Genomic DNA, 22,332 nt, shown 5'->3' with positions numbered 1-22,332 from the left:
TCTTGCAGTCCTCCTTGATAAGCTCACAGAGAAAATGCACTTTTCCCTCTTCTGAGCACGTGTTGGCTGAGGTTTACTTGCTGATAGGATTGTGTTGGCTTTTCCTATCAGATAACAGCTGTGGCTGATTAATCTTCCCATTCCTAACAGTGCCAAAGTAAGTGCCTTGTACCAAAAGCTTTGTGGATTTGAGGAATGAATCAATTTAAGAGAAAGCCTTGCCTAGGTGACATTTTGGAATGCAGACTCTGAAATTAAATGGCAACAAAATGGACATTATGATGTCCTCACTGGCATGTCTTCTATATGCAGGGTATGTTAAATTGGGTTTATTGCTTTGCTTTTTACACTTGAAGGGATAGTGCATTAGGAAGAATGCTCCAGTGGAGAAAACGGTGACTCCCCTAGTACTGAGGTCCTGTGAATAGAATCTGTGTTTTCACATATGCATATCTCTACATATGACTGTCACAATGGATGTGTCAGTTGGAGTCACTCTCTCACCTTCTTCCTCTTTGTTCCTCATGTTCATTAAAAACAGTCCCTGCCCCCACCCCCCATCCCCGTTACTAAAATATCAGTTAGAAGCAATTTGGATAATATATAAAAATGTATGATCTGGGTGGTATTTCTCACTACCCCCCTAAAAAGAACTCTATTAATTTAGATTTTCCTCCAGTTTTTTCCTTCCTGTAATATTTCTCCTCAGTCTCATATTTGTATAAGCTGGACTTTCACTTCATACTGTTTTTGGGTCGGGGAAGTGGTTTGTCCCAGGGCTTCCACCTAAGGATAAGCCTGAAACATAAGCAGTTCCATCAATTTCTGGTCTTAGTTTTAAGACATTCTAGGAGATTTCCAATGAATATAAGGAAAGCTGGATAATTTTAAGAAATGACTTCAGGCTGTGTGCGGTGGCTCACGCCTGTAATCCCAGCACTTTGGGAGGCCGAGGCGGGTGGATCACGAGGACAGGAGATCGAGACTATCCTGGCCAACATGGTGAAACCCCGTCTCTACTAAAATACAAAAAAAAAATTAGCCAGGCTTGGTGGTGCACACCTGTAATCCCAGCTACTTGCGAGGCTGAGGCAGGGGAATTGCTTGAACCCGGGAGGCAGAGGTTGCAGTGAGCTGAGATTGCACCACTGCACTCCAGCCTGGGCGACAGAGTGAGACTCCACCTCAAAAAAAAAAAAAAAAAAGACTTCAAAATTAATTTTAATTTACTCTTTCCTTTTACCCTCAGACTTAAGACGTGCTGCTTTTGTTTAAAGGACAGGACATGATGAAAAAGAGACATTGTGAAATAAAAGATGAGACAGCATCTCATAATTTCCACCACATTACCAGTCTCATTAATAAAGTGCTTCTCCCAGGAAATGGTTATTGCAAGCTAAAAACAAGTGTAAAGATGAGGAATAAGAGGAGCTTAAATTCATCTTTGGCTCAGAGCAGTTAGGACTAAGGCCCAGAGTTGAAGATTTTTCCTTCGAGACATTTTACTTAGTGCTCCTACCTTGGCTGATGTCTAGTGCACTGCTCAGCCATTCCTGCTTAATTCCTCTCTCAGCCATTCTTCCACCGCAAATCATGGCTGAGAGCTTGGTACTTACTCTTGTAATCTGCTCTTGCCTATAACAAATGGTTGCAGACAGAATTGCAGTCCTATGATTTTTTTTTAAGTGGCTCGTGGTAGAACCCCTAACAGCCTTTAACACCTTTTCTCCACTTCTAGTTGTGTATGTGGGCGGTGGGATCTATGTGAACTTGATAAACAAAACCCATAAGTTCCAAGAATACAGTTTGCGAGACTGTATTCTTGTAACAGACGACATCGTGTAACAGTATACCTGGCAGAGCAAAAACATCGATGCAATAATTCTTTTAAAACATTGCAGAGATGTCGCAACGTTTTCTTATTTAGTTCAGAAGGGGCAAATGAGAATGCCAGGTTTTCAGGGTCTCACTGAACACCGATGTACTTCAGAATTGTTATCTGTAATTTTCCACACATTTGTACTCGTGGCAATGAAATGCTCACTCTAACATCTTACGGTCCTTTGGCCTATCAAATATGCCACTATTTCTCTTTTCTAATGCCATTTAATACATTGGGACTGATAATGAGAGCTGTATGATACTTACGTAAAAGGTCAATAAATCGTTCACAACAGAGAAAATTCACCTGGTAGATGGTCCAGATTTTCTATTTTTCTCATCTAAAAGTTTCCTCAACTCATTTTGCTAGCTATTACATATGTATTAAGTGTTACATCTGTGTTTATATAACACATTTTCATACTCAATTTTGTCCTTGAATAGTTTTTACCCTTGGCTGTAAACCTGTCTGAACCTTAGGGATCTCATATTCAAATTGCCTGATGGTTTTAGGCCAATGTGATTGACCAGAATTGTGATTTGTTCATTTAGTCTCATTTTTCCACACCATAGGCTCTTCAAATTAAGTCAGTATTACAAAAAAAGAGAGAAGATGGCTATTTAAAGTGAACATTGAATAGGAATAAATATTCTCAACTCAGTCAAGGTGGTCATACAAGACACTTTCTAAACATGCCTGGGACGTCTGCTTTGAACAGCATCCAAATGACACAAGAGGATTTAGCAAAGGCTACTGCTGTTCAGCTGAGAATATTGTATGATTAGAGAGAAAGCAGGGGAATTGAAACGTTTGTTTCTCTCTCAGGTTTGCAGGTTAGGCTGGTCAGAAATGCTGTTTGTGTCTCAGATTTCTGAGCTACAAGGTGGTGATCATTCTCTCATGGGTCTGATCTATCTTTACCTGACTTAAGCCATTCTCAGGGGCCTGTCTGCTCTAGTTCTCATTCTGCCTGAAAACATCATTTTATGAGGACTTTCTTAATGAAACAGCACATATTTGCAGGCGAAGGCATTCTTACCAGGAAGAGTGATAACCAACATGGGCTCTACTGGTTCCCTCTACTATCACTAACTCAGCAGCAACCCCCTGTTGAAGCACTTTCACACTCAGTTAATAGGAACAGGCCACACAACTCTTTACCTTGCACAGTGATACCTCTGGAGCCAGAAGCTAGTGGTCTCCTGGCAAAGGCCAACCCCCACCTGGAGCATTGGCCTGTTTTGATTCTGTGGATTAGTGACTGTTTAGTGTGCCATAGGTCAGTTCTGTCACTGGCAAATGAAGCCTGCCTGGCATTTATTCTCAGAGAAATGTCTGAAAAGCTCTTATGGCCCATCACATTTCAGAAGAAAGCCATAGTCATGTCAGAGATGTCATGGGCTTCAGCCTTCTCTTGACTAATTGCTCTTCCCCAAAGAAATACAGTACACAGATGCAGGCGAGCTCTGAGGTGCTGGAGAGGGCCAATGATTTTTTTAAACTGTCAAGGAAGTGTGTTACGAGGTTGTACACAGCCCTCTGTTTCTGAGAAATATTGTTACTGCTGTTTAAAAACAAACTGAAGAAAATGGAAGGAGCAATAAAAATAAAACAAACTGTACATATACATAAATATTATGCAATTGTTGGTCCTCACTGTCTTTTTCAATTTTGAAGGGAGTCCTTTTGTGTTAGAGCTTGAGGAGAGGTTTGAGAATTCGCAGTGCAGCCATTGCGTAGCCATTTCCATGAGGTCAGGGCTTTGCTGGGTGTGGAGGTGCTACAGTTTGGAGATACATATTTGAGACAGAGTCTCACTCTGTCACCCAGGCTGGAGTGCAGTGGCGCAGTCTTGGCTCACTGCAACATCTGCCTCCTGCGTTCAAGTGATTCTCGTGCCTCAGCCTCCCAAGTAGCTGGGACTATAGGCATGCACCACCATGCCCGGCTAATTTTTGTATTTTTAGTAGAGATAGGATTTCACCATGTTGGCCAGGCTGGTCTTGAACCCCTGGCCTCAAGTCATCCACCTGCCTTGACCTCCCATTGTGCTGGAATTACAGGCATGAGCCACCATACCCAGGCATTTTTTTTTTTTTTTTTAAGACAAGATCTTGCTGTGTTACCCAGGCTGGAGGGCAATGGCACCATCGCAGCTCATGCCTGGGCTCAAGCAATCCTCCTGCCTCGGCCTCCCAAGTAGCTGGGACTATGGCACATACCACCACACTCGGCTAATTTTTGTGTATTTTGTGGAGATGGGGTTTTGCCATGCTGCCTAGACTGGTCTTGAATTCCGGAGCTCCAGCGATCCACTCGCCCTGGCCTCCCAAGTGTTGGAGGTATGAGCTACTGTGCCCGGCTGTTAGTTTGGATTTTTGACCCTCCAAACCTCATGCTGAAATTGGATCCCCAGTGTTGGAGGTGGGGCCTGGGAGGTGTTTGGGTCATTAGAGTGGCTCGCTGTGAATGGCCTGCTGTTGTCCTCATGGGACTGAGTTCTCCTTCTTGGTTTCCTGGGGAACGAGTTGTTGGAAAGAGCCTGGCACCCCTCCTCTTTCTTGCTTCCTTTCTCGCCATGTGACTGCTGTACAGTTTCCCTACACCTTCCGCCAGGAGTGGAAGCCACCTGAAGCCCTCACCAGAGGCAGACGCTGGTGCCATGCTCCACAGCCCGCAGAACCACGAGCCTAATAAATCCCTCTGCTTTATAAATGACCCATCCTCAGTATTCCTTTTATAGCAACAAAACAAACTAAGACAAAGGGGCAGCCAGGCATCCTGGACCATTGCTTACTCTCAGCAATGGGGACTTTTCATTATATCACATGGCCCCTGCCAGAGCTCATAAATGCTTGGCTATTGGGGAAAAAAATACTTTAATAATTTACTTTATCACCCGAGTGGCTCCCAAAGCTGGTTATATACGACAACCAGAACTGACCCCCTATAAGAATGCAGATACCCTGACCCACTGGTTTTGCTCTTCAAAGTTACCCTGAGGAAATAATCAAGGATATATATGGGAAGATATAGCTTCAAGGATTTTTTTTTGGTAGGATTTTTTTTAAAGTAGTGGAAAAATTAGAAAATTAAAATTAAAGAAAAATCATCCCAATAGGAGACAGGTTAAATGATAAATGTATAGAACTAAATGCTGAGCAGCCAGTAAAAACAAGGTATACAAGGATATTTATATCATGGAAAAGTAGTCGAAATATTGTCAAATAAAAAAAGCAGGATTCAAAATAAAATGGTTACATTTTAAAAAAGAGAATTATTTTACCTCTTTTGATTATTTTCTGTTTTCGAGGTATTCTGTAATTAACATGTGGTATTTTGTTAAGATCAGAAAAGTTACCTGAAAAAAGAGAGCCCATTAGAGCATCATTTGAGAACTAACGCTGCTTGCAGAATGGCAGTAGGAAAGTTTTCAAAATTGAGATTTTAAATACATCCTTTTACAAGGTCTGTCCTAGGAGTTTTAGAACATTAGCCTTTCAAAGAGCTTTGTCAGACGGGTAGGTGAGAAGACCCTTAATATAGAAGCTGTCCCAGGACTGTGTTGTCCCCTGTGTGAGGGTGTAGGGAATTCAGCGGGAGGGGCCCTTCTCTGTCCCTCCTTCCCCTCTCCTTGTCAGATTGGCCCCAAGGGGGTGAGGACCTGTGAGGACAGACTGGCTATGCTCCTGCCATGGGAATATGCATATATTTGAAGGTCAAAAAGTGAAGCCAAAGCTTCTAAATGCTTCTCTCTGGAGTAATCTACTAACCAGAAATTCAGAAAAACATAAACACCTTTCCTTTATTTTCTCTTCTGAGGTCTCTGGCAGGAGCAGATGGTTTGTGGCTGTCTTTTCCCATTCTCATAAGCTCCAACCCCCAACTGTGAGTCCATCTTTCCCTGTTTCAAAGTAGAAGTGCCCATTTATTGGGGTGGGTGGATTAAGGAACAATCAGGTAGAGAAAGATGACAAAAACGCAAAGTGAGAAAAAATTTCAGCTGAAAAATTGTTTACTCTTTCCTGGGCTATAGAGGTGAAAATAATTGACTGGATTTTGTTGCATTCTGTTCAGCAGTCCAAACTGAACCTCCAGCTTGCTGTGAGGTATTAAAGGCTTAGTTCCAGCCTTTTGATTTTTCAAGCACACTTGTACTCCCCCGAGATCTACCTCAGAATCTGCTGGATCCAATACCACTTTCTTTTATGGATTGAGTTTATTTTGTACCTTCTCTTTATAAGTGGAGGAAACCAGGCCTACCAGTTAGATATGGTAATTCTTTCTCAGAATGGACTCGCTTTACACAGCAATACACATATTTTATTTTATTTTATTTTTTTGAGATGGGGTCTCGATCTGTCGCCCAGGTTGGCGTGCAGTGGTGTGATCTTGGCTCACTGCAAGCTCCGCCTCCCGGGTTCCAGCTATTCTCCTGCCTCAGCCTCCTGAGTAGCTGCGATTACAAGTGTGCATCACCACGCCCGGCTAATTTTTGTATTTTTAGTAGAGATGGGGTTTCACCATGTTGGTCAGGCTGGTCTTGAAATGCTGACCTCATGATCCGCCTACCTCAGGCTCCCAAAGTGCTGGGATTACAGGCGTGAGACACTGCGCCTGGCCTAAAGGGATATAATTTTTATTCTGGGATGCTGGAGACTGGAGAGGTAGGAATTCTGTCTTTAAAAAGCCTCCATCTCACTCTACGGGCATTCTCCTTCACATGGGTGTGTGTATGTATTATATTCTTATGTCACAATTATTTAAGCCCCTTCATTCATAGGCATACTTTTTTTTTTTCCTGAAAGACCATAACCTTCTGGAGGGAAGGACCTGACCTTGCTATTTCACTTAATTTTTTTTTTTTTCTGTTTTGAGACAGGGTCTTGCTCTCTGTCACCCAGGCTGGAGTGCAGTGGTGCAATCACAGCTCACTGCAGCCTCAACCTCATGGGCTCAAGCGATGCTCAACCTCCTGAGTAGCTGGGATTACAGACATGCACCACCAAGCCTGGTTAATCTTTGTATTTTTTGTAGAGACAGGGTCCCACTATGTTGGCCAGGCTGGTCTGGAATTCCTGGGCTCAAGCGGTCTTCCTACCTTGGCCTCCCAAAGTGCTGGGATTACAGGTGTGAGCCACTATGCTTGACCTTAACCTGATTTCTTTTTCTTATTTCTTAACCTTATTTCATTCATTCACACAATGTAGGCCTGCCTTGGCCTCCTAAAGTGCTGGGATTACAGGCATGTGCTTTTTTTAAATAGTTGCCATCCACTGGTGTGAGGTGATATCTCATTGTGATTTTGATTTGCATTTTCCATCCAGTGTTAAACATGAGGCTCTGGGCACAATCATGCTTGCTAATAATAGATCTAGTGGCTTTGGAACTGTAAAACAGATAAGATAATAACCTAGTAAAAATTTCCTGAGAGACAAGGTCACAGAAAGGCAAAAAGAAAGCCATGATCTTCATGTCACATTTTGCAATACTAAATAACCTGGCAGTGTTTACATTTATATTACCTATCCCCATAGGGAGTGCCTCAGCCTGGCACTTGCAGCTCCCAGTGACGACGAGTGGAAACGCTTTTCCCTTGTCAGTGTGCTTCTGAGTCAGAATCAGGATTGTGTTCTATTAGCATTTGTCTATTTTGCAAGCTCCTACCTAGAGTGGCTGTCAAGACAATTGATATTCTTCCTCCGCACTGAACCTGGGCTACTGTCTATAAGAAGTCATTGTGAAAAGAGGTGGGGTACAAAGGAGTATAAATAAACCACTGACACCTCCCAGACCCTGGAACCTCCTTTTCTATACATGCAGTTTTACTTCCTTACTGCCCCGGTGGAGTCCTCCTTCCAAAATCAATCAGGGGCAGGACCCAAAACAATAGTGGCAAAAACAGAAGCTGAACAAAAACTTGATAACTAGAGAGTGAACTGATGATAATGTCAACCTTATGATAATGAGCTGCCTGGCTTCTACTGATTGCTCCTTTAAGAAACTCAGCACCTCTTATCTAATTGTCCTGAAGGCTGCATAATGTACCAAATGAAGCTCAGGAAGGGGGGCAATCCTCTGTGCAGTAACCTCCGCTGAAGGCTTAGGGCTGCTGGAGCTCCTGTGTGGCAGTGTCTTTTTTTTATTATTGTGGTAAAAAACATAAAACTTACCATCTTAACCATTTGTAAATGTGCAGTACAGTAGTGTTATGTGTAACAGATCCCTAAAACTTCATCTTGCAAAACTGAAACTCTATATCCATTGAACTCACCCTTTCCCCTCTCCCCAGCCCCTGGCAACCACGTTCTACATCCTGTTTCTAAGAGCCTGACTACTTTAGATGCCTCATATAAGTGGAATCATGCAGTATTCATCTTTTTTGTGACTGGCTTATTTCACTTCCCCTAATGTCCTCAAGGTTCATCCATGTTGTAGCAGATGACAGGATTTCCTTCTTTTTTAAGGCTAAATAATATTCCATTGTAATACCATTTGACCCAGCAATCCCATTACTGGGTATATACCCAAAGGAATATAAATCATTCTATTATAAAGATATATGGATGCATATGTTTACTGCAGCGCTATTTACAATACCAAAGACATGGAATCAGCCTAAATGCCCATCAATGATAGACTGGATAAAGAAAATGTGGTACATATACACCATGGAATACTATGTAGCCATAAAAAGGAACAAGATCATGTCCTTTGCAGAAACATGGTTGGAGCTGGAAGCCATTATCTTCAGGAAACTAACACAGGTTACAGAAAACCAAACACTGTATCTTCTCACTATAAATGGGAGCTGAGTGATGAGAACACATGGACAGATTGAGGGGGGAACAACACACACTGGGGCCTGTCGGGGCTTGGGGGAAGGAGAGCATCAGGAAGAACAGCTAAGGGATGCTGGGCTTAATACCTAGGTGATGGGGTGATCTGTGCAGCAAACCACCACGGCACATGTTTACCTGTGTAACAAACCTGCACATCCTGCACATGGACCCTGAACTTAAAAGTTGAAGAAAAAAGAAATTCCATTATATGTAGGTGTACACATACACTGACACACACACATATCCCTCCCACATTTTCTTTATCCATTCATATGTTGATGGACATTGAGGTTGCTCCACCTTTTGGTTATTATAAATATTGTGAATGCTGCTGCAATGAACAAGAATGTGCAAATATCTCCTTGAGATCCTATATATTTTATATGTATAAATATTTTTATGAGTGTGTCTATATATATAAATTTTATATATATATATAAAATCTCCAAAAGTGGGATTGTTGGATTATATGGTAATTCTATATTTAATTTTTTGAAGAACCTCCATACCATTTCCATAATGGCCACACTTGCAATCCCACAAACTTGTGTTCTGTTTAGAACACAAGAGTTCTAATTTCTTCACATCCTTGCCAACACTTGTTATTTTCTATGTATTTTTATTTTTATTTTTGAGATGGAGTTTTGCTCTTGTTGCCCAGGCTGGAGTGCAATAGTGCAATCTCCGCTCGCTACAACCTCTGCCTTCTGGGTTTAAGTGATTCTCCTGCCTCAGCCTCCCGGGTAGCTGGGATTACAGGTGCCCTCCACCATGCCTGGCTAATTTTTTGTAATTTTAGCAAAGAAGGGGTTTCACCATGTTGGCCAGGCTGGTCTTGAATTCCTGACCTCAGGTGATTCACCCGCCTCAGCCTCCCAAAGTGCTGGGATTACAGGCGTGTGTGTTTTTTTTAAATAGTTGCCATCCACTGGTGTGAGGTGATATCTCATTGTGATTTTGATTTGCATTTCCCTGATAATTGGTGATATCAAACATCTTTTCTTATGCTTTTTGCCCATTTGTGTATTTATGTCTTTCACAACCATAGCACAACTTGGGGTTTCTAGCTAGAGCTTTTACATGCCTTGGAGCTTTGGATGTAGAGAGATTGGGACATGGTTTCACTGTATTTGACCACTGAAAGGCAAGCAACATTTCACTTACATGGTGAGTAAGCAGTGAGATTTTTTTTTGCCTGGGCATTGCCTGATATTTTACTTTGAAAACAAGCTAAAGATATTGACTGCCGTATGCCCAGGGGTAATAAGCTATTGATGGCTATAATGGAAAAGGCCAACTGAACAGATGTATTTTACTTAGAAGAGATAATTTTTCTCCCCTCTGGCATTTTATATATATGTGTGTGTATATATATATACATGGATGAGAAACATCTTGAATATAAAAAGAGACATTAAGTATTCCTGCTAGTTGCTTTTTCTGTGGTAGTGAATTTTCATAAGGAATAGCAAAAAGACCCAAGTCCTTTTTTTGAAGGTACTATGCTAACATCAAACAATCTTTCATCAGAAAAACCCAGTGTATGAAAGCACCTCCAAGTGGTCATAGTACAATGATTGTGTCTATACATTAAAGTTGGGGTTATGAGGGAAAGTAGCCTCTGTGTCACTGCTCATGTGTCACAAAGTAGCAGGAAGGTGACACAGAGCCTGGAGCTGGCAATGAGGGAATGTCTGTGTTCTTGCTCTCCTTTGCCAGCCTCCCTCCCCCCACTTTTCCGTGCCCTTCCCTGGGGACTCCATCTGCTCTTTTGGTTTTAACTGCTGAAGCCACAACTATGATGCAGTTGCTTGTTGTGAATCACTATTTGAATGTTCACGTACATCTTAAAAATTTTTTTTTTTTGAGACGGAGTTTCGCTCTGTCGCCCAGGCTGGTGTGCAATGGTGTGATCTCGGCTCACTGCAACCTCCGCCTCCTGGGTTCAAGCGATTCTCTTGCCTCAGCCTCCTGGGTAGCTGGGACTACAGGCGCGTGCCACCACACCCGGCTAATTGTAATCCCAAAGTGCTGGGGTTACAGGCGTGAGCTACCACTCCTGGCCACATGTTTTTTTATACCCTCAGATTAATTCATTCATAGTACTCTCCATGTAAGCATTAAAAAGGAACTAAGGCAACATATAACTGAACCGTATTATTTTATGGATGAGTAGACCTTGGTAATTAGAAATTAGGTAATTAGGTAATTCTTGAAAGGCTGCACAGCTAGTTAAGAGCATCACTTTAGAATTTTCCTATGTCTTTTTCCCTGATGATGGCTCTGCTGTTTTCTCAAATACTTAGTTTCTAACGTGGGGATACTTTTTGAGTCCTTCTTAATTCTTAGTCCCTTTATACCATCATTCAGCAGGTTTTATTGATTCTTCTTTTAAGGCTCTTGGTATTGACAACTCACCTGCATCTTACTTCTGTTTTTAGTTTCTCATTACCCCATCCCTGCATCTCCTAGGTTATCTTAATAGCTTATCTGATCTACCTCTAGTCCACTGGTTCTTAGCTCTGGCTGCTCATCATATTGACCTGGGGCATGTTAACAACAGCAGAAGCCCACCTCTGCCTGCCAGTCTTTCCCACCCCATTCTGGTTGAATTGGTCTGGGGAGGAGCCTCTGTGGGTATTTTTCAAATCCAAATCCACAGGTGATGATAATGGGTACCCAGGATTAAAAACCCTTTCCAGAAATGTTTGCCACCACCCATAAAGCACTTCTTTGGCAGTGTCAATGTGATGCTGGAGAACTTTCTGTGCCTTCTCATTGTTATTAGTTTCTAGATATCTGCTTCTTCCAATCATTCAATGCTTTTGTGACTTTGCCTTTTGGTAGGAACCTATGCTCTAGATATATCATTTGCGTGTTAGCTTCAAAATCATCTCTGACAATATCCTACATTCATTTCAAGTTGTAGAGCCCTTTGCTCTCCTCTCTGCCCATCCAAAATCCACTGGCTCCTTAAGGGTATCTCAAGACTACCTTCCTCCAAGGAGCCCTGTCTGACTATTCTGGTCATTATTTCTGCTACTTGCCTCAAACTCTCTTATTCTGGTTTGTACTCTCTTATTCTAAGTAAGTATTTTCAGCTCTTTAGTGAGATGGAGAGCTCCTCGAGGGAGGAACAATGCCATATATATATATATATATATATATATATATATATATATATATTTTTTTTTTTTTTTTTTTTTTTCTGGAGTCCCTACAGCATCAAACAATGGCTGACATATAAGAGGCAAATTTGGTTAAACTTGGTATAGACCCAGGAGACTAGAAGGGAGCTTAGAGAATTTTCGTAGCAGCCCCTTTTCCACAACAGAAAGGCAGGCACAGAGTCTCATTCAGACAGACCTAACATTAGCTCTCATTCCACAGGTCCTGGCTACAGACCGTGCTAGACATGGCATTTCTGTAGCCCAGCAGCATTGGCATATTAGACTACAGTTTGTGCTGCCAACATAGGTCACAATTACAATTTGAGAAAAACACTTTGTAGTAACAATAAAACTTAGATGAACCAGAAGCAACTACCTGGAACATTCAATTAGCCAGTTTTCCTCCACTCAACAATTAACACAAAGAGATACATTACATGAGAATAAGTGGATAGGCAGGAAATTATTTAAAAAACAAAACAAAAGGGAACCCCCACCCTTTAGATTAGGTTGAGAGTGTTGGTGAAAATTTGGGCCATCAATCTTGCGGCTTCTACAACCATCTAAATAAAAACCTGCATTGAAATTTGCTGTCAGAATGATGACCTCGTGATACTGCAAGATGTTTGTTCATCCATTCACTTATTTATTCAGTCTTTCTTGTTGTCCTCAATCTGCTAAGCACTGTACAAAGAACCTAGGCTCCTGGCTTCAAGGAGTTTGAATACCACAAAGGGGAGGAAGTATGTGGACACTGATAACTATGCTGCAAAGCAGAGAGTGAGAGAGAACAGGAGAGAAGCATGAGGGCTATGAGACTTCAGAGGACTGAGAGATCCCTTCTGATTGCCGGACTTGGGAAAGGATTCATGGAGGAGGCAAGCTTTGGACCTGGGTCTTGAAGGAGGACAAGATTTGGGGAAAAGGTTTACTAAGCCAAGAAAACAGCATGTGCCCAACCCTGAAGGTGGGGATGCAGGGCAATGACAAGTGTTCCCGTGTAACTGGAACACACCTATGTAAAGGAGTATTGTGTGAGATAGGAGATCAGAGTGAATAGCAGGATGGGGCCAAATCATGGATGGCTTGGGGATGCACTTAAAGGTTTTTTGCTGGGCGCAGCGGCTCACATCTGTAATCCCAGCACTATGGGGGGGCCAAGGCAGGCAGATCACTTGAGGCCAGGTGTTCAAGACCAGCCTGGCCAACATGGTGAAACCCTGTCTCTATTAAAAATACAAAAAGTAGCTGGGGGCGGTGGCATATGCCTGTAATTCTAGCTACCTGGGAGGCTGAGGTGAGAATTGCTTGAACCCAGAAGGCAGAGATTCACCTGAGCCGAGATTGTGCCACTGCACTCTAGCCTGGGTGAAAGAGCAAGACTGTCTCAAAAAAAAAAAGGTTTTCTTTTTTTTTTTTTTAGATGGAAAAGATTTTGAGTGGGGCAATCCTTTAGGACAATTGTGGCATCAATGAACAGGGAAGATATACCATAGCAGTATAGCAGTAGGGCAAACAGGTAAAGGCTGTCTAATCCGGGGGAGTGGGCCTGAACTGGGACAGAATGACAATAGGAATGGAGGAGAGGCTGATGTGGGAAATGAAAGAAGTATGCTCACACCTGGGGACTGGATGTATACACACACACACACACACACACACACACACACACGAGTGGGAAAGCCAGCCAAGGCAGTTTTGAGCCAACCAAGAGGGTTGATGGTCCCTTAATTAATAGGTGATTCAAGAGGAGGAATATTTTGGGAGGGAAGGTCATGAACACAATTTTCAATGCGTAAATGCAGGGTGTCTGGGTAGAATTGTCTAGCAGGCAGTTTGAAGTCTTGGGATGAAGCTGTGAAATGAAGGCAGGGGTGGCAAACAGACACAAGAGTCCTCTGCACAGTGGGACAGGTGGAACCATGAGAGCAAGAGAGATCCTGAAGGAAAGGGTGGGGAGGGCTGTTATGGGTGGAAAGAGAGTTGAAGACCCCAGAGGAGCAATTGAACAGGTAAGAGAAAATCCAGCGAATACACTGACCAACAGTGTTAGTTTTTACAGGGAGTCCTAAGGGGCTGACGGGTTGAATCCATCATTAGATTTTGTTATCATAGTGAAACTAGAGATCTTTGAGGGGACTTCGTCATTGGAGTCTTGATAAAATTCAGATTTTAAGATGCAGTATGCCATGGGAAAAGAGAAATTGGGCAGAGCATGCCTGTTTCCAGAATACCTTATACATCAGCCGGGAAAGGAACCCAAGAAATGATTTCAACAAGAGTGCGATTTTTGTTTTTCTATTTTTTGGTAAACTACAAGCACCCCATTTTCCTTAACCATTCCCCATATAGAGAGTTACTTTAGTGTAGAGATGGTATCTTACTCATCTTTGCACTCTGACCACCTCTGCCCTCTGAAAAAAGAAAGCAGAAACAACAGGGCCTGGGCCCCCATGGCTGGAGCTAAGTAGGAGCTCTAGTTATCCGAGGTGGGTGTCCACACTGGGTGGGTTCCTGGAGTGGCTCAGAACATGGGGAGGGCATATGGAGAGGTCCACGGAGTAGCAGGCGAAGGCCACTTCCCACCCACAATCCACACAAAGCCATCATGTCTTGAGTGCTATGTGCCTGGCATTGCACCAATCCTCTCCATTCTCCTTCCTTTTCTAACTTGCTTCCCAGCCTATCTCTGGGCGGTGCAACCACTTTTTCATCTAGAAAATGGGTAATTATTTTTGAAGCCCCTCTCTGGCTTCCAAATTGCTTTTCTCTCTGGTTCTCTTCCTGTCTCTCAGATTGCCCTCTCCTGATTTTCTTCACCAACTTCTCTGACTTCCCTGTCCAGTGTGGCTTTGTCATCTGACACTCCTCTCTCTGTACACAGTGGGTGCTCTCTGGGAGAGCTCAGCCCCACTTATGGCTCCAAATCCTCTCCAGGACTCCCCAAATGCTCTGGCTCCAGCTCCTGAGTGCCTCATCCAAGTGCCCTGTTTCTGGGCTTCCTCACTTAAGTGTCTCTCAGGCCTCTGAAGCTCAATAAGTCCAAAACTCCCCTCGTCATCCTTCTGCCTAAGCTTGGCCCTTCACTCATGTTTCCTGTTAGCTTCCTGACATCATTTTCCACCCAGCCCTGGGCCACAGTCCTCCTCCTTGATCCCATCCTTCACATTCATTATTCACCAACCTTTTTTATTTTCATCAATGAAATGACTGAAATATCCCCAATATCCAACCCCAATGTGCTATTTCCATCACCACTTTCTTAATTTCAGCCCTCACGTCATTTGCCTCAACTTCTGCAATAACATTTTAACTGCCTGCATTTTTCTATAAAGCCCATCTTAAATACCACTGAGGTATATTTCCAAATACAGATGTTTTTACCCTCCCATTAAAAAATTTCTTTTGGTGACATCTGATTATATAAACCTCAGATTCCTTTGCTTGGGATAGAAGGTATTTTTTTCTTTTCTTTTCTTTTGAGACAGGATGTCACTCTGTCACCCAGGCTGGAGTGAAGTGGTGCAATCATAGCTCATTGCAGCCTCAAACTCCTGGACTCAAGAAAGCCTCTTGCCTCAGTTTCCCAAGTAGATGGGACTACAGTCATGTGCTCACACACCTGGCTAATTGTTTATTTTTTTGTATAGATAGGGTCTTGCTATGTTGCCCAGGCTAGCCTCAATCTTTTGGCCTCAAGCAATCCTCCTGCCTTGGCCTCCCGAAATGTTGGGATTACAGCTGTGAGCCACCATGCCCAGCCAGAATTTTTTAAAGGGCTCCTCTTTCATTTTGGCTATCCCCCTTTGCCATTTAGCCTATGTTATAGCTGTTCTGAACACATCTCCCTGACTTTGCTTGAACCATTTCGTCTGCTTGGAAACAAACAGCCTTATCTTTTTTCCACTCTGGTGAAAGCAATGCCCAGCTAAAATTTTACCACTTGGGTAGAATTTTCTACAATTCTGCTAAGCAGATTAGTTTACTGCCTGCTTTGGGTTCTTATCACCCTTTGCTGATACTATTTATCTTGCCCCATTACGTAATTATCTCCCTGTCTTCCATCCTAGCTTATGAATGGACACGGCAGAGCCTTTTTTATTAATCTTTATATCTCTAGCAATGAGCAACAGGCCTGGGGTCACAGGTGGTGCTTGACAGGTGCTTATGGAACTGAACTGAAACCACAAAGAGCCCTCTCTCTCTTTTTTTTTTAAAGTTAATGACTCTAGTGAATTGACTCAGGCCTCCTCATCCCCATGGATTACAGACTAGTTAAAGTAAATTATATGGCAAGCATAGACCTTTCTTTTGTCAGAAACAGAAATCTATCCCTCCTTAACCTATAGTCATTGGACTAGATTTCCCCAATAAGTATTCCATGGCTTTATCCCTTTTCTAGCACATTGCAACTTTCTCCTTTATGCCCTAACTTAGGTACGTAGTTTTCCCCTGGTCAGCAAGTTACCTTTTGAGAGACATACTTTGGAGAAATTATACATTTAAAATTTGTTTTTGTAGATAGCTTCAAGGAATGACTGTGATGGTTTTGTGTGTGTGTGTGTGTGTGTGTGTGTGTGTGTGTGTGTGTATCTACCTAAATTTATATAAGCAAAAACTTTTTGATAAGAAAATGTTTAGTAGTAAGCCAATTAAATAATTTACTTAATGAATAATGTTGTCTTTTATGTTAAATTCTAGCCAGTCCTGGATGGTAATTAGCAGGGTCATTAAAAATTGGAAAATATGTTTCAGAAAAAATTCAGAGAGCCAGTTTAAAAGAATTTGGTGGAGAGATGCTTAGCCATGGCTGTGACAGTGTTAATGGGATAGAATCAAACCAGAATTGAGAAGTGTGTCAGTTTGATTTATACTTATATGGCTAACCATGGAGACTGAGCATGAGTACAGTTTCTGCTAAAAAGCCAAAATGACATATAAAATCCCAGTCCAGTTAAATTGCGGCAGTAGCTACATGCTACCGCAGAACGTGACAGTGAAATGTGGGCTGCTTTAGGGATGTATTTCAGGGGTAAAAAGTTGCTTGAACCATGGTTGCAAGGCTATCATCTACATTCTGATTTTTAAGAAAATTATGGGTTACATTTTCTTTCCTTGAGATTTTTTACCAAGGCTAAAATATAGCCGACACTTGAGAATATTCCTTTTGAAACAGTAGCGAATACTAACTCGATGTAAAGTTATGACTACTTTAAAAAAATAGTCACAATTGGGCCCTTAAAATTTTTTTTTCTTTAAACTTGGTGCATCACTGAGTATGGAGGAAGGAAGGTGACAGGATCTTGTCCTGATTGGATAACTGCCACAGAGCAGGCTGGGAGATACCCATGATGCCAGGTGGAGTTTGGAGTTTCTAGGGCTAGAAGGTCTGGCAACTGTGGCTCTCTTTCTATCGGACACAAAAAGGATAGCTTAGGTTACAGCTGTCTATACTTTGGCTGAGAGGAAACAAATTTAGTGACTTGCACTGAATCCCAGGGAGGATGCTCTGAAATGTGTGGGGTGGAACGCGGCCAGTGCTGCTCTGCTGTTCTCTACCTGCTTCCTTCCTGCTGGGGTCATTCTAGGCTGGCCCCTGCTAGAATGCGGTGCATCTCAAATTTTCATGAATCTGCAAATCTTATCCTTATCACTTATAAGGTCTCAGCTATACATATATTCCAGAACTCTAGAAATAATTAGACAAGCTACTATGAAAGAGAAAGCATTATACATCAGTTAAAAACATATGCAAAACCAAGGCTCATTAGAGAAAGATAATATTCATGCAGATTTTACAAACCGTGTCTTTAGGGTGGCCCAATAAGTAGAAATATGGGGACCCATGCTTGTCACTTTTCATGCACATGGAGAGACTGGAAGGTACCATTCCTAAAGGAAGGGGAGGAACAGCCTAGGACCAATCATTAGAATTAACAGAACCAGTAACAAAGATATATTATTACTGTTAGAATCAAGATTGCTTAGTATGTTTAGAGCAGTCGAATAAAAATTATCTAGGCAGTAAGAATAAAGACTTTAAGTAAAGCTAACCCTATCAAGCATGCAGCAAGTGAAATTAGTGAAAGACTGAGCTATATGTGTATTTCAAAAATAGACTTTTCTCAAAATATTGAGGGCATCCTGAGGTGCTTTAATGGAGGCAAAAATATTAATAAAATTAGAAATGGTAATATGTAAATTATTGTAGGCTTTTCTCATAATAATGAGATGTTTTAGGGATATCAACTGTCATTTGAGAATCAGTCACAGTAATCATTTCTAAATTTTAAAAGGATTATAAAAATAAATACATAGTGTCCCCATGTTTATATTTATATTTTCTCTAATAATCTCATAAATTCATATAGTTCCCCTTACCATTAAAACTTTGCGTATTAAATTCATAGTTCATGGTCAGGCACGGTGGCTCAGGCCTGTAATCCTAGCACTCTGGGAGGCTGAGGTGGGCAGAACATTTGAGGTCAGGAGTTCAAGACCAGCCTGGCCAACATGGTGAAACCCCATCTCTGCTAAAAATATAAAAATTAGCTGGGCAGGTTGGTGTGCGCCTGTAGTCCCATCTACTTAGAAGGCTGAGGCAAGAGAATCACTCGAACCCGGGAGGCAGAGGTTGCAGTGAGCCGACATAGCACCACTGCACTCCAGCCTGGGCATCAGAGTGAGACTCTGTCTTGAAAAAAAAAAATTCATAGTTGACTTGCTGGATATAATTGCTTTCTGGAAGAAAATAAAGCTGAAAAAAAAATGCAGCAGTGTCTTGCCTGTTCTGTTCCACTGTACTCACCTGCTGTGGGTTGTGCTTTGAAACCAACTTCTTTGTGGTGGTCTTGGTCTGAATCTAGCTCAGATCATGGACTACAGTTCTTTACCTACAGAAAGATGAGTACTAGAAATTCTGGAATATCTAGATTAGTAATTTCCAAGAGACAGGCCCCTAGAAGAGGCAACAACTGCTTCCTGCACTGCCTATGTTCTCTCAGCTCTGCTCAGGGTGAGATAAGGGGGGATGTGCTCATTGTGAGGTTAATGTGATCAGAAGAACTTAATCCATGCAGCTTGGATGTGTTGAGGCCTGATTTCCTCTTTGCCAGCAAACACTGATTCTCCCCGTCCACATGCCCAACTTGCTCCACACGTGGTGCTGTGTATATACGGCTTCAATGTGCAGAATGGAATTGCACTCCACATCAATTTTGGGTTTTGCCACATGAGGTGTTTTTCATAGCATGGTGTGTTTGAGGAAAGGGAGAGTATAGGCGGAGCCCTAACACCTCGAGGTTAAATGGAAAGTAGAACCTCTGGAGGGTAAGGAAGCACATGCTTAACAATAAATGTCAGAAGTAGAAATTAAATTTCAGGATTTATTAATTGAGTTTACCACTTAGCCCTGCCAAGATGCAAGTAATTTTGTGCGAAAATGATCAAGCTGTTTCAGTGTCACACAGAGAAGGCTCTCATTTGGTTTTAAACATGGCCTTTACTGGGCTTGGAAGATACATGTGCTAGGAGACCTCATGCCCAGAAGGTCAAATAAAAGGGCCCAGAGCATGGTGGAAATAAATTGCTGTGAAGGCTGGAGTAGAAACTGCAGTGAAATGTGAGAAACCGACAGTTGCATACTGTGCTAGGCATATTAATGCATACATTATGAGTATATGTGTCCAATCCTAAAACCCAGGATCCCAATAAGGCCAGGGTCACTCTTGAAGAGTGCATGCTGAACCGACCAGAGACCTTGCTACAGAACTTTAAAAGCAGGTTATTTTGAAAGCAAATGTCTGAGCCACTTTATAGTTAACAGCTATTTAGTCTGGGCTAAGTGTGTATTTGTTGTTCTATTAAAAAAAATCTTGAATCCAAACAGCACATTGATGAATGTGTGATTCTTAAGTTAAGGGATTTTGTTGTAGTTAGAGCATACAATTAAAGCCTGGAGTAAGGCATTATATGACTTTATTTCTGATCCTGATTGAAGGTCTATAGTTAAATATGGGGAGTTTTTTATCAGAACAGGACATTGGGGCAATGCTAACTTTGAGCAAGGTTGTAGGCAGTTTGTGAATAACAAAAATCTGGACTTACGGTAAAAAATACAGAGACAATAGGAAGGTTGTTGGTTGCCAGGGGTGGGTGTGGAGGGAATGGATGAATAGATGGAGCACAGAGGGTTTTTAGGGCAGTGACACTATTCTGTATGATACTACAATGGTGGACACATGTCATTAGACATTTGTCTACACCCATAGAATGTGCAACAGTGGTCTCCAACATTTTTGGCACCAGGGACTAGTTTTATGGAAGACAATTTTTCCACAGACCAGGTGGGGGTAGGGGGATGGTTTCAGGATGAAACTGTTCCACCTCAGATCCTCAGAGCATCAGGCATTACATTCTCATAAGGAGCAGGCAAACTAGATCCCTCGCATGTGCCATTTGCAGTAGGGTTTGCGCCCCTATGAGAATCTAATGCTGCCGCTGATCTGACAGGAGGTGGAGCTCAGGCAGTAATGCTCCCTTACCCATTGCTCACCTCCTGCTATGTGGCCCAGTTCCTAACAGACCACGGGCCAGTCACGATCTGCAGCCCAGGGGTTGGGGACCCCTGATTTACAACACTAAGACTGAACCCTAGTGTCAACTGTGGACTCTGAGTGATAAAAATGTGTCAGTGTAGGTTCGTCAGTTGTAACAAACGCACACTGTGGTGGGGGTGCTGATCATGGGGGTGGCTATGCATGAATGGGGGCAGGGAGTATACGGGAAATCTCTGTGCCTTTCTCTCAAATTTGCTGTGAACCTAAAAGTGCTCTAAAAAATCAAGTCTTAAAAAAAGCTGGCCTTACGGACTCACTGTTTCTTCCACTGGAAATGAGGGGTTTAGAGTACTTTAGTACAAAAATTAAAGCTCGAGTTATTTTACTAGGGGAAACCAGGACAGGACAGTAGGCATGGGCCTGGCTGAAGTGATGCCTTGGAGACTGGACCCTTGCTGGTTATGGCAGTTGGTGGGACTCACCCTGGAATTTGTCTTAAGATACTGGACTTTACTTTGAGCAGCCGGGCTTTGTTGTTAAACTCCTTAAGATCAACATCTTTTCTGTAATGTCTCTATTTCAAGACAAGAGAAAATGAGACTGGAGAAAACAGCTTTGGCATGTAGCACCAACTTCTTAATGGGTCCAGCTGAGAGGTTCGAAGCCTTTTCTGGAATCAACGTTCTCATGTTGTGAACCACAGGGCCAGACTCTCCATAATGAGGAGAGCTCAGATTGTCAAAAAGGCATGATATGGAAAATGGGAAGACAATGGGAGGAAAATCTAGTTTCCTTTCTCTAAGTTGCAAGGGCTGACAAGTCATAGAATGGAGAGCAATTCAGACTTGATGGGCAAAGGCTGAAGGGGTGGGGCACACTCAAATAGTGGGAGGCCATGGACAGAAAGAGGGCAACAAGTAGAAACTTCAGCAGGCCTGGCCTTTATCATAGAGCTAGAGCAGATACGTCCGGCAATCCCCAGGATATGATATTCCCCGAAATCCCTGGAATGGTATTAATATTTAAAAAATATAGAGTCCTGGACTGAACTGACTCAGTCAGAATCTCCAGAGGGTATGTGGAGAGCGAGAGGGAATGCAGGCATCTGTGTATTTAAAAGGCTGAATCATTTCTCTAAGACTGTGTGTGTGTGTGTATATATGTGTATGTGTGTGTGTGTGTGAGAGAGAGATTGAAAGAGATAGAGAGGAAAAGAGAGAGGAGAGGGGGGAGAGAGAGAGAGAGAGAGAGAGGCTTCTGATTCCTCTTAAAGAAGTGTTAATTTTTCTCCTCTTCTGCATTTTAGGATTTTCTTAGTTTCCATATTTGATCTTGTCCCTTGATCCTCAATCTCAACTCCTCACCCCACAATCCCCCGTTGTGTAAGAAAAATTTTCTTGAATTGGTGACTTCTTTAAGGTCTGCCCCATAGTTCTTACAGTATTCAGCAATGTTTCCACTAAGACAGCTGCCTTTTCTCCTGGACTCTTAGGGAAAGCAGCCCTCTCGTGGGAGAGCTCAACTTTGTGTTGGGGCAAGGAAGGGAATGTTCCTATTAGATCCTAAAATATGACTCTCCATGATGGGTTACTGGAGGAGCTGGAACCTTTAGTTTTTCCAAGATGTACATGGGTGCTCTTCTTGATGAAGTTTGGGAAAAATACCTCTTTATTCACTCATCTTCTCCACAGCTTAAGTGTTTGGGAATTGAGGAAGGCTGGACCTTAAGAGCTAAACAGGTTCTTCTTGGTAGATTTCTTGGTCACTATATATATATATATATATATATATATATTTTTTTTTTTTTTAGACGGAGTCTCGCTCTGTCACCCAGGCTGGAGTGCAATGGCACGATCTTGGCTCACTGAAACCTCTGCCTC

General features: G+C 42.4%; 1 protein-coding gene across 9 annotated transcripts in view; it reads right to left on the bottom strand.

Moving 5' to 3' along the window:
- The window catches only part of MAGI2 (membrane associated guanylate kinase, WW and PDZ domain containing 2), a 1,490,397-nt gene that overhangs the window by 30,635 nt on the left and 1,437,430 nt on the right, over positions 1-22,332 (bottom strand). For 2 of the 9 annotated variants that reach the window (XM_054559587.2, XM_063726100.1), the window contains one exon: positions 17,698-17,786. The exons of the other annotated variants lie outside the window; for them this stretch is intronic. In XM_054559587.2, coding sequence (XP_054415562.1) covers positions 17,698-17,786 — 89 coding nt within the window. The remainder of the gene's footprint in view (positions 1-17,697; positions 17,787-22,332) is intronic. 9 annotated transcript variants of the gene reach the window in all.

The sequence above is a fragment of the Pongo abelii genome, chromosome 6, assembly GCF_028885655.2.
Source record: "Pongo abelii isolate AG06213 chromosome 6, NHGRI_mPonAbe1-v2.0_pri, whole genome shotgun sequence".
Classification (NCBI taxonomy): domain Eukaryota; kingdom Metazoa; phylum Chordata; class Mammalia; order Primates; family Hominidae; genus Pongo; species Pongo abelii.
The sequence above is the reverse complement of the archived record's forward strand: the minus strand, read 5'-3'. Positions and strand labels throughout refer to the sequence as shown.